Genomic DNA, 13,796 nt, shown 5'->3' with positions numbered 1-13,796 from the left:
GCCACAATTAATAGACAATGTATTTCTTTAAAGTTTCCACAGTCAATTCAACGCACATTAATGCCAACTATACATATTGTGGCCTACTTTAAACCATATAAAATTTATATATTTAGGTACAATTTTTGTTGAATAAATATATGTATTTACTTGATTAGGACGTGGTGGGCTTGACCTCCAGAGAAACTACGGTCATCTAGGTCATGTGGGTACCTTCATCAACACTGATATTTTCTGTTTTGGCATGCCTTTAATAGTTAATGGAACAAATGAATCTAGACTTGAATTTCCAACTGTCACCTCTACAATCATTTGGCTCAAACTATATTTGAGGAGCCTTGGACAATAGAGTAAAATCAGTGAAGAATGACAACATAAATTAAACACAATTTGCTGTGGAAAGTATACTGTCAGCTTCATGTTGTAACTTGTGTCTAGCAAAAGCCTATGAGATAAACAGGGCATAATAATGGTCACAGGTAAATTCGCAGGTATCTGAAACGAAACTGAGAAAATTTAGAGATTCAATTGTAAAAATCACAAAAACTAAAGCTGTGTTATTAGTACTGTAGGCAAATTGTTCCTTTGCAAGAGTAGCACCCGACTCTTATTTAAACAATGTTTGTGCGTACCGTTTCGGGACACATTCCAAGTGCTGTGTCACAGTGGATGCTGTCAAGTGTCTGAGCGAAAACTGCAGGAAAGGGGTGTTACCATGACAAGTGCTATTTCTAGGGATTTTGCCACATGAAAGCCAATGGCTTTCCCCAAGTTCTGTCTCTAAAACGGAGAAAGAAAGCTTAGTAATAAGAGTATTTGAACTTTTATTATTTTTCTCTTCTGGGCAGAGATGAACGTGGGTGGGACAGTTATGCACTTAATGGGACATGTGCACCAGCCGTGTAATGGGAGTAAAAGATTTACGATCGATCATTAGACTCCTTGGGGCTGTTTCTTTGCTGCTGTCCATTCGCATGTCAGTCTGTGTTTGAATTTTATACCTTCTTTGAAAACAAATACTACTTTTCGCGTGTATTTGAATATCATTATCAATATGCATGTATCTATTATATATTCCCTTTCACCAACTTACACAATATAATGTAGTTTACAATTCACATTGGAGAGAAAGAAGATGCATGTCTTACTGAGAGGTAGTCTTCTGAATCACTCAGCTCAAGTTTCATGCTGCAGTGTTCAGGAATTATTTCCCTTTGCTTCCTAATTGGTGTCAGCAAAGGTCAAACTCACTGCTCAGTAGCATCCCTGCCCTGATGCAACCATGGCTCTGCTTGTGAAGCACAGAGACCTTCCTCCCTGAGAGCAACGAGCTTCGTACACTGTGACCTTAGTGAAAGGAGAATGTGGAGACAGATGTCCGGTGACTAAAGGAATCAATCAAAGTGCCTTTGATGCTACCTGACACGTGATTATGAATGCAGCGTGCTAGTGGAAATGGATTTATGAGTGAGAACATCATTTCTGCTGCCAGTACAATTCCATCAAGGTAAAGCAGCAAATTAAAGAGAGAGGACAAAAATTAAAATCACCTTACAATGAACTGAAACAAATATACTACATTATAACAGTCATGAGTTTGGATAGTGGCCATCAAATACACTGAACTAGAATAGATATATTAGATGGCTGTAAAACAAGCAAACAATATCCCTATGCCTAGTTCAAAGTCACCTAATATAATTAGGTGGGTGATTTTTAATCAAATGAAATTGCCAGCATTTAAAAAAATGAATGCTTACAACCTAAAATGGTAGCAGACGTTTTTACACATGGCAACCATAAAAGCTCCCAAGGAGCTCAGAGTATGCAATAATGAACATTACGCTTGATTCACTGCGAAGCATATTGAATTGACACTTTAAAACATATGTATTGAGGTCTTCTGCACACCAAGCATAAATGACAGTGAAAGCAGAAGCAGGTCTCCCTGTGTGACTTACATGTGCTAATCCAATTACCGATGAATCCACTATTTCCACGTGGAGTGCCCAGGGAATACCAATCAGCAGCTTGCTGTGAATGGATTCTTTGCACTTCCTAATGCTGGAATTGAGCTGGAGCTGGTGTAAGATAAGGAAAGACAGCAGGCTCCACTTGGTGAGACTCTAAAAAGAAAGAGGGAAACTGAAGAAGAAACAGACCACGGAAGAACCCCTACCATATTGAGTCCACTCTGAAATCCATTGGAAATCTACACTGGGAAATATGAAGCATAAGATTAAAACAAAAAGAGTAGAGACATGCTGATATATGAAGCCAAATTCCTGGTTGAACTGGCACATTTGCAGGGAAGGGTGTGCCAATGTCCTCCACTTATTTGAATTCCTTCAGGCTTTAAAGCAATCATTATGAAACTGCAAGCCACCACGAGGGCAAATACAAGGTGAACGTGTAGGAAAACTGAGGTAGAGAGGCAGACAAGTCCCTATCTTGACAGGCTGAGATTGCTTGACTGGAGCAGCGAGGAGCCTCAGGCCTTACTTGGATGAAGGTTTAGTGCGTTTAGAGGACCTTGGAGAAAGGATTATATACAAAATTACATGCATACACAAATGGATATAGGTGTAGCTACTAGGAATCTAAAAATTTTCCTTTATGACTTAACTGGTAGTAGACTGGGCTGTTTTCACTACTCAGGCATATTGTTTCTGAAGGTGGAGGGAATCAGTTAGTCTGGGGCCAAGCAATTCTTTATGGCTAAGAGCTATTGCCAACAGAAGTAAAAAAAAAAAAAAAAAAAAAAAAAAAAAAAAAAAAAAAGAAAAAAAAAAAAAAAGAAAGAAAGAGAAAGAAAGTACTGCAAAATCACTATACTTGCTCCATCCATTTGCCTGCAAATTTCAAGATGTCGTTATTTTGCTCTTCTATGTAGTACTCAATTATGTGAATGAACCACATTTTCCTTATCCATTCTTCGGTTGAGAGGCATATAGGTTGCTTCCAGGTTCTGGTTATAACAAGAATGCTGCTATGAACATAATTGAGCCCATGTCTTTGTGGTATGATTGAACATCCTTTGGATATATACCCGAAAGGGGTATTGCTGGGTCTTGAGGAAGATTGTTTCCTAATTTTCTGAGAAATCATCATATGTACTCACTCATAAGTGGTTTTAAAACATAAAGCAAAGAAAACCAGCCTACAGTTCACAATCCCAGAGAACCTATACAACGATGAGGACCCTAAGAGGGACATATATGAATCTAATCTACATGGGAAATAGAAAAAGACAAGGTCTCCTGAGTAAACTGGGAGCATCGGGACCATGGGAGAGGGTTAAAAGGAAGGGGAGAGCCAGGGAGGGGAAAAGAGAAAAATGTATAGCTAAATAAAATCAATAAAAATAATCACTATACTTAATATGAATGAAAGGAGGAAATAAATAGAAAAGGGATTTTTTTAACTTCTTAACAGAGCTGGAGAGGTTTCTCAGTGGTTAAGAGCATTCACAACACATTTGTTGGCAGGGATTGTTTTAAAGCACCCACATTATAGTTCAACTCTAATCCAAGGTGATCTGGTGCTCTCTGGCTTCTATAGGAACCTTGTATTGCATACAGTGCATATGCATGCATGCTTGCAAAACACTTATCTACATAATTTAAAATAAAACAAATCTTTTCTCAAGCACTAAATGGAGGGACATTTACAGGACTTAACTCAAACTAAATTCAAACTCATCTAAAGAAAAGAAATTGGAAAGATCAGAATGGAAATCAATGAAGTGAAACAAAAGAGCAAAACAGATAATCAATGAAACCAAGAATGTTTTTTTTTTTTATTTTTGAGAAAATTGTTAAACAATTAGCCAGATTGATCAGAAACAAGAGCTATGTAAATTACCAATGCAAATGGCATTAACCCCTTAATTAAACACATTTGATGACTTAGATGAAAAGGGAAAGTTCTTTAAGGTGTACAATCTACCAAACCTCATTTGACCAAGGGAATATAGACTATCCACATATTTACCTTTTACAGGAAACTGTGGTTATAAACTGTAGGTCAAAAAGGTTTCACTAGTGAATTCTAGTAAGCATTTAGGGAAGATATGGCCTTAAGTATAGATACACACACACACACACACACACACACACACTTTTAGAAACTTGAAAAAAAATCTGTGACTTTATTCTACTATTTACTGAGATATGTGGCATCCTAGCAAGGACAACTTAACACTTGGGAGACAGTTAATTTAATATACATTAATAACAAACTGAAAACAAAAATATTGTAATATTAATAGTTGTGTGAAAATATTTTGGCAAAGTTAAACAGTCATTCTTTTTAAAGCACATTTTTTTGAAGCTAGGAACATTTTTAATCTCAGCATTTGGCACAAAGAGGCAGATAGATCCAGTACAGTCTGGTCGACATAGTTAGTTCCAGGATATAGGGCTACATAAAATAACCTTGCTTTTAAAAACAAACAAATGAAAACCATTTTGAAATAAAAATCTAATTATGTCATTCACCTCTTTCCTTTCTTTGCATCTCTTCCCCCATTGTTTCTCAAAGTTATAGTTTCTTTTTCCTTAATTGTTATGGTGTGTGCTCTCTCGGTGTGTGTCTATGTCTGTGAGTGATTGTTTCTAAGTATATAACCCCTCAGGCAGCCTAAACAATATCTGAGCAAGGACAATCCCAATAGACATACTAACATGGAAGGGAACTATCTCATGAAGCCTCAACCCTAGATAAAGAACCAGAGCCATTAAGTAACATCCCCTTAATTATTTATCCAGTAGTAACTGGTTTGCCTTAAAGTCATAAACTACAAATAACATCAACATTCATTCTTGATTTTATTAATTAATTTATTTAATTATTAAAGATTTCTGCCTCTTCCCCGCCACCACCTTCCATTCCCCCCCCTCCCCCAATCAAGTCTTCCTCCCTCCTCAGCCCAAAGAGCAAGCAGATTTCCCTGCCCTGTGGGAGGTCCAAGGACACATTCTTGGTAAAAACTCTCAGCACCAAGTAATGGTAAAACAGAAATGAAAGAAAACTTTCTTATCATTCTAAGGAACACGATCAAAAATATCTGACAAGATTTTACTTGTCAAAGATTAAGAAAAATAAAGTTGCCATTCACACTTATTCAACATTAAATTCTTTGTAACAACCTGTCCAATAAGACATGAAAAAGAAAAAAAGAAGACAAACAAATCCCACTAGCATACCACATAAAAAGAAGAATAAAACTGTTTTTACTTGAAGATAACATGACTACATATGCAAAATCTACAGAACTTGTACATATAGAAGCTAGTACTTATGCAGTTAAGTTCATGATAGAATATCTCAGTAAAAACAACTTAAGTTTTTCTGTTTTGAAAATAAGGGAAAATAGAAACTAAAATTGCCATTTGTAATCATGTATTAATGTATAAAATATTTTGCCATACATTTGAAAATAAAATTTAATATCTATACTCAAACTCTGCTAAATATTGATTAAAATTTCTTTTAATCTAAAAATAAATGAAGCATTTATGGCTTTAAATTGGACAATTTGTGATTGTTAGTGTGTCAAAATCATTAACTTACATAAACTCCCGAATTAATAATATAGAACATAGATCACATGATGGCAGCATGGTGTATATAGTGATAGGAAGCCAAGGTAAGGATGTATGGGTTATATGTATACAGGGCAATGTATATAACAAGAGAAAGTGGGCTGCTTCCAAACTATGGACAGTTATTTGCTTGTGGTTTTAAAGCAGGTTTAAATTTACAGAAAGAATGTCCTATGTTCATACCCAGGTTTTATAATGTTAATTTCCACACAGCCATAGTTAAATTATTATGAGCAATTCGTTAACATGAGGCATGCTGTTACCTGAATTATATTGTTCACCGTGCATTAACATTTTACTTATAATTTTGTTCTCTCCCTAGTCATGCTGGGGTATCAATTTTTATTTGTCTGTCAGTTCTATTTTGTCTTCTTACTTGCAATAGTGTTTCTATCTTTTGTTGAAAACTCGGAATACTAGAATGATTCTTGGGTGGGAAGTAAGCTGTGAGCTTCAGCTTCGCAATAACACTAGCTTGGTGAGTTTTAGCAATTGTGTTAACATTTCTGTGCACTGAATGAAGGAACAGAAAGACATTTCAAGGAAAGAATAGTTTTAGGTAAAATTAACAGTTAGCGTTAAGCACATTCATTTTTTTTCTGGAAAAACTATCTTTTTGTCATTTATTTATCATTTATTAACTTATTATTTATTAAGTAAATTAATAATTTTGGTATTTATTATTTTATCGATTTATGATTTGTTTTATTAATAGACTATGTAATTCATATTTTATTCTTCCACTCACCCCTCATTCATTTTTTTTATTAATTAATTACTTAATTTAATTATTAAAGATTTCTGCCTCTTCCCCACCACCACCTCCCATTCCCCCCCCAGGGGGATAAAGTATGGCAGTAAAGTATTCTTTGTTTTGATGATGTTACTACAGAAAGACAGATGGCCATGACTGAGGGGGGAAAAAAAGAGGACCTATTACTAGTTATTGGGTTTTCCATGTGCACAGATTAAACACAGTGATGGCTCCTTTTTTCTCTTTTTGTTCTTCTTTTTTTTTTTTTTTTTTTTTTTGAGACTAGGTTTCATGTACCCTGATCTCCAATCCCTAATTAGCTAAAACTAACTTTGAACCTCTGCTCCTGTTGTCTCTACCTCTCAGCTGCTGGTGTTTTATGACTTCACCACCATGCCTGATTTTGTGGGGCTTTATACTTGCTAAACAAACATTCTATTAACCTAGCTAGACCCCTAGCTCTAATATATGTACCCTTTGAGGATGATTTTCTTTACATTTTCATAGGATATAATTTGTTGAAATATATTGTCATATATTTTATAAAAAAAATCCTAAATATGAGAAATTTCCTAGTATAAAAGATTTCATTATTCTAGTTTACTTTTGACACATATGGCATATTTGTCTGTATGTGTGCTTGTCTATTCAGAGGTGCACATGTATATAGATGTATGTATACATGTGTGAACATACATGCTGATGTCAGGTGTCTTGCTCTATGGCTCCCCACCTTATTTTCTCTGCAGAATCTCCCACTGGAGCCAGAGCTCACAAGTTTTGCTAACCCATCTAGCCTGCCAATCCTGGTAACACTGTTTTGCCTCCTAAGTGTTTGGACTAGAGGCGGTCAGTTTTTATGCCTACTCATCCATGCCTACTGAGCTTTTACGTGGAGGTCGGGATCCAACCCCTGGTTCTCATACTGCTTGGCAAGCACTTCATCCACTAAGCCATGTCTTTTGCACCTAATTTGCATGAGACAAAAATTATTTATCAAAAACATATGTTTTGATATATGTATATTTTGCATACTGTTTAAATCAGACTAAATATATTTACCTGATCAACAGGTAGACTTTTTAATGGTTAAAACATGTAAACTCCATTCTTAGAGGTTTTAAGAATAGGGAAATCAATACCTATAATTTCTACAACATGATGGGTAAAGTTTCAAAGTTAGGGTGCAATCCAATAAATAATGTGATTCTTACCAAAAATCACATTTAATATTCATAGTTTGTTACCTGGGGTTATGAAGATATAGATGGATTTTTAACAAAGGTAACATTTTTCATGCATAAAGCTTTTTTCCGTTGCTGCATCTTCTGACAGCTAAGGATCTGTTAGGAGTGTAGAGAAGGGAGAGTTTTGCTTGAGACAAGCTGATGTTTTCCAACTCTACAGACTGTAGGAGGGATGGCTTTCTAAACAGTGTAAGGTGTAATGTTACAGTCGGCAAGAAAGTGACCGCTTACACAATAGCTTTTAAATCTCTGAAGAATTTCATATGTTGTCACATATTTAATACACAAAAATACTTAAACATGTGGATGACACTCTCCTTATTGCCTATTCCACAACCCTGTCTATGTATTCAATAAATGTGTTGTCTTTCAAAACCAAAACCAAATAACAAATAGAAACTCTAAAGACAGATGCTATACTCATAGATAACAAAAAAAGTTAAAAATAATTATGTAAGTTCATCTTTAAATTATTTATAGATACCTTTTATAATGTTTAGTTAATACTAGATAGAAGCCAATATTAATATTTGTTTCTTCATGTTAAGACTGATTTTCCTTATGTCTTGTCAATAACTGTAATCTGTTTAGAAGTTACATTATTTGACTTTTGGACAAACATTTTAGGACACCATGACATTTTTGAGATACTGTTTGTGTATTGGAAATCAAATTAAAAGTTTAAAAGTGAAACTCAGTCAAATATTCTCTTTCATGGTTTAATGCAGTCTTGCTAATGTAACTATAGTAAATAACTATTGAAAAAAGAAGCTAAAAGCATCTAAAGAAAAAAACCAATACCACCCATAAGTAATATGATTTTATTAAAAGGCCACCAATGGAAAGCTATGCTATTAATAGACGAAGGTTATTGAACAAAGAACATGATAGGGAGGAACCATAAAGTTCAGTTTCACATTGTATTAGTCTGCTTTTGCTGCCCTAACAGAAATTAAAATAATGTGTAGTTTATAAAAACAGTTATTTTTCATAATTCTAGAAGCTGAGAATTTCAAAATGAAGACACTGACATGGAAGAAGGTCTTCCTAACTCATCATCTGATAGAAAAAGGATGCAGAGAAAGTAGGAGAATAAGAGAGAGGCCAGAGGCAGCAAACCCATTCTTTTAGAAGGACCCATTTTCAACTTTCAGATATCTCTTAAGATAGTACCCCATGACACTAGTGGATCCCATTAGGCCCCACCTCCAACAATACTGCATTGGGGATCAAATTTCTACATACTTCATACATCTTATTTAAACATTATCTTACCCAATAAGAAAAGAAGACTCAAGGTTCATAACTTTAGAAATAGAAACGGTAGTATATATGAACATCATTTATTGTGAATTGTAGAATTACACAGCCAGCTTCATTTCCATAACTGCTTAATATCCAAAAGTGCTAAAGTGTTGCTGATTACAAATTCTGCTATAAAAATAATTTTTAAAGATGTGCTCTTTTAGCAACTAGAGCATGCTCCAAACATCTTTGATGTACATCTCAAACAGATGGAGTTACAAACCAGCAGGCTGCTGCATATGGTCTGGGTGGATTGATGTGGAGGGTATGTGGGCATGTTCATATACATCACACAGCCTGAGATATTAGTGAAAAGAATATGCCACTGAAAAATCCTATAAGACACACAGAGGCCCTTCTGATCTTACCAATCCACTTCCCACCCTTTCCATCATGGGCTGATAATTACATTCTGTGGAAACAGAACTAAATGATCCAGTGTTTTAACTGCCAAGATTGGAATTTTTCTGCCAGACATGAGCTGTCTGTGTTCCCAATACAACCCTATATGTCTATAATTTCTCCTCCGACATCACAAGTTATGCTCCTTACAGGAGCCTTCATCTAGGACAAACAGACTAAATTCAAGACAGATCAATTAGTTTTCTCTGTTTCAACCAACATTTTGCATTGTTAATCAGTTTCACAGTACAGACTCGAAGAGTCAATGGTGTGTTTCTCCAGAGACACAGTCTTTACCTGGATGGAACTGTGTTTGGTGTCAACCAGTTCCACATTGATCTTCTTCTTCTATCTTTAATGAGATAACTCTGTGCTGGCTGGTTGTTGTCAACTTGACATAAATTAGAGTTGCCAAGGAAGAGAATATGACAGTTCAGGAATTGCTTTCATCAGATTGAACTGGGACATTTCTGAAGGACATTTATTAATTGGTTTGGGAGGGCCCAACACTCAGAAGGAGATGCCACTCCCAGGCTCCTGGTGCTGGGTGGTATAAGGAAGTACGTAGAGGAAGTCAGGCAGTGCAAGTCAGTAAACGGTGCTTCTCTGTGGTCTCTGCTTCAGTCCTTGAGTTCCTGCCTTGGTGTCCTGTGATGATGGACTGTAATGTGCAAGCTAAATAAATTCTCCGAGTCCCTTTTGGTCATTTTTTTTTTTAATCAGCATCAAGGTAAATCAGAGGGACCTCTAATACTGAGCCCTGACAATAGACAAGCTGTACAAAGGTTTTCCCTGTGGAGAACTCTGTCTGTTCTCAGTCACATGAAATTTTGAAGTAGCAAATGAAAAATTCTCTTGGCTACTCTCTGTGATGGAGGGTAGAAAGAATCTTGAGCCAATGTTTAGAATATGAATCTTCTACATTTATTCCCCCCACACGCTTACAGGGGATGCACGCAATTATTATTTTAAAACTGTATACTATATAAAGTTGGAAATTTTGTAAGAAGAAAAACCATCCATTATTTACAGGCTGTATCTCTCCTGTCTCTCCATGTCTAAAACATCACAAAATAATGTGTGTATGTTAAAGAGTCTCAAAATCTTTTTCCAAAATGCTATCCTAGGATGTCATCTCATCAGCAAGGCATAACACAGCAGGTATAACTGCTGTTCAGTCTTGGACTGCATGGTTGCTAAATTACAATTTCAACATGATGTTTTTGTTTTCTAATCATTGTTTGATGATTCCTATTTTCATCATGTGTAAATATTTTAATTACCATTGCTAATATTTGCAATAGGGTGATTATATGAAACAGTAACCTTAAAATAATATATAAATCACCTATACGTTATGTATAGGAAGACAATAAAATAATAATAAAATGGAAACTAAGTGTAGCAGCACATAGATATAATATCAGCATATAATATAAGCAGGAAGATTAGAAATTAAAAGTCATCTTCTGCTATATAGCAAGTATGAGACCCACCTCAGATACACGCATACTATTTCAAAACTGTGTGGATTATAATGTGTTAGTGACTCAGTCTGGTTTACCAGTCGTACCTCAGTATCACATTAAGGAAAGAAATACAGAAGTTTCTTTTTGAAGTCATTTAGCCAAGAGCAAGTCTGGATTTGAATTCTCTATTTCCTGTCCCCCATGTCTTTGTCTCTGTCACATGAGACTAAAATTTGCCTGCTTACCTACTGTTCTGTGAATCCAATATTTTCTGCGCTTGTATATGTCTAGCTCAATGTGTGTCTGTTGTATGAGCTGTGTGTGTCTAGTTCTGTAGGTGCTGCATGTGTCTGTGTGTGAGTGGTGTCTGTCTGCCTGAATGGTTTGATGGTCTGTGTTTTTTCTAACAAAGTTGTTCACTATATATTTATTGAAGAACATAGAAAGAATAACATGGGAAAGAAATGGGACACTTGTACATCTCTGTTAAAGATTTCTGTAACGGACTGCACTCCATTAAGTCTACGGCTCCAAATGACTGAGATAACATCAATGATAAACATTATTGTTTATCAACCAATATCTATAAACAGTTTACAAGGTTACTTTTGACTTCAGTACATGCATTATCTGGTCAGGGCATGAAGTGTATATAACTTAAGATTGTAGCTGTGTTTTTGCTTGGGTTCTAAAAGTTTATTACATGGGAAATTCAGGCAAGTAAATCTAATTATTACATTGTTCTCTTAAAGGCAGAGTAAACAAAGAGTTTGGGTACACAGTCAACTAGTCACTTAGTCACCTAATTCTTAAGTGACTAGGGCCCAGAAAAAGTTCCAGTCTCTTCAAATGCAATAGATATTTTCAGAATATTTCATCACCACAGAAATCAAAGAACACATAAAGGATGGCATAACAATTTACAGGTGAATGCAAAATGTATTCCATGATTTTATGTGTTTATTTTGATATTTTCATCTCACTGCGGTTTTTGTTTAATTGTTTTGATTTACATTTTTTATTTTGCTTTGTTTTTTTGAGAGAGAACATAAAGTTGGATGTGTGATGAGGTAAAGCAGACCTGTGAGAAATTGGGAGAGAGGAAAGAACATGATTAAAATACAAGAAAAACATTTAAATAAAAAAATAGATTAAAAAAGAAGAAGAAAGAAGGCTGAGCAAGCCACGGGGAGCAAGCCAGCTGGCATTGTTTCCACGACTTCTGCTTTAATCCTGGCTCCGGGTCCTGCCTGACTTCCGTCACTACTGGATTGTGATATAGAAGCATAAGATGAAATAAATCCTTTATCCAATGACATGCAGTAACAAATTTTCCAGCTGAGCATGATTAACATGTAACTTTGCAAATTTATTTTTCTAAAGACTAAAACTGGGAGCTTCCTTATAGTCCATACATGAAAAATATAATACATAAACTGAAGTTTTTGTTTGAAAATTAGAACTGTGTAACTTCTATGGTTTCAGTCTATGAAGCTCTGTTTTCTTGGACACTTGTATTGATTGCAGTGATTTATTTGAGTCTATCTGTGTATACATTAGAGAGCACTCTTCTTATACTAGATAAGCCAAATAAAAATTTTAAATATTACTTTAGCTTAAGAAAAAGAAAACCATTTCATTGTTCTAGTTTATTGAGAGAGAAAATGTCATCGGATTTGGGGACCCATGATGGCCAAAAGTTTCTACTTGCAACTCTGTCTATTTTATCACTCACCATTTCCGCATTAGCTACTTTCTACAAATGTGTATCATGTATTAGGCAGCTATTCTTCTGAATCATGAAGTGATAATTACACAAGTTTAGCTACCACTGATTGAATATCTACCATGAGAGACAGATAATAGACACTGGTTTATTTCTAATCCTCACAACAATCCCTCTAGATCGATGCTGTTTTACCCTTTTAGCGATGGCCAAATTGAACCAAGAGAATCTTGAACAGCACCAGAGAGCTGTTGGAAGCAGAATTCTTGAACTGGATTCCAGGAGCACTTTGTAATTCAAGGATTCTTTTCATACATCATGCATGTAAAAAATGTACATTTCAGTAACTCTGCAAACGATTGCTTCTCCAAGAGGAGAAATCATACAGACCCCACTGACCCTGGCATCGCTGTGCTCTCTTGCAGCTTGTGAACTTATGAACCAGGGCATCTTGGCCCTAGTCAGCTCCATTGGTTGCACATCAGCCGGATCCCTCCAGTCTTTGGCAGATGCCATGCATATCCCACACCTCTTCATTCAGCGCTCAACAGCTGGGACCCCAAGGAGTGGCTGTGGGCTCACCCGGAGCAACAGGAATGATGACTATACTCTTTCAGTTCGTCCACCTGTCTACTTAAATGAAGTCATCCTGAGGGTAGTCACAGAGTATGCATGGCAGAAATTCATCATCTTCTATGACAGTGAATATGGTAAGTGTCTGTGATCTGAAGTGTTCCAGAAGGTGATGTTTGCATGAGAAGCAACTTCATTAAATCCTAAAAGTATTTAAAGAACTTACTCATCATTTGTGGTTTTCTGATTTCAAATACACCTCAGAGTAGCAAACAAACAGAACTATTTTAAATGCTCTTCAGCATTGTACTAGATACCTTTGAAGTAAAATGTAAATATAAATACCAATTGGAGTGTACAGCATACACCAGTTGTCCCAGCACTTGCTAGGCTGAAGAAAGGATGGAAAGGTCAAAGCCATCTTGGGCTACCTAGATAAACCTTGTTTCAAAAATAAGTAAATAAAAAGTAAATAAATTTGTATGTATCACTGAATCTGAAAGTCTTTCTAAGTAGCCTAAATACAATATATCTTGAATTTTCAAGTAATAAGAAGTTAAAAAGAGAGTACAATCCTTTAAAAAATTCATAATTCTGTGGTGATGATGGTGATGAAATCATTGACAGATCTTAGAGCACTGATAAAAGATAACCTCTTTTTATCTACTGACTAAAAGAAATCTGACAAACTTGTTTAGACACTTGTTTTGACCT

At 35.6% G+C, this 13,796-nt stretch overlaps 1 protein-coding gene across 3 annotated transcripts in view; it reads left to right on the top strand.

The window, feature by feature from the left end:
- Grid2 (glutamate ionotropic receptor delta type subunit 2) overlaps positions 1 to 13,796 on the top strand; it is a 1,426,614-nt gene that overhangs the window by 652,846 nt on the left and 759,972 nt on the right. For all 3 annotated transcript variants that reach the window (XM_057772140.1, XM_057772147.1, XM_057772131.1), the window contains exon 3: positions 12,935 to 13,219. In XM_057772140.1, the coding sequence (XP_057628123.1) occupies positions 12,935 to 13,219 (285 nt within the window). The remainder of the gene's footprint in view (positions 1 to 12,934; positions 13,220 to 13,796) is intronic.

This window comes from Chionomys nivalis, chromosome 1 (assembly GCF_950005125.1).
Source record: "Chionomys nivalis chromosome 1, mChiNiv1.1, whole genome shotgun sequence".
NCBI classification, from domain to species: domain Eukaryota; kingdom Metazoa; phylum Chordata; class Mammalia; order Rodentia; family Cricetidae; genus Chionomys; species Chionomys nivalis.
This window is presented reverse-complemented; position numbering and strand designations above follow the sequence as displayed.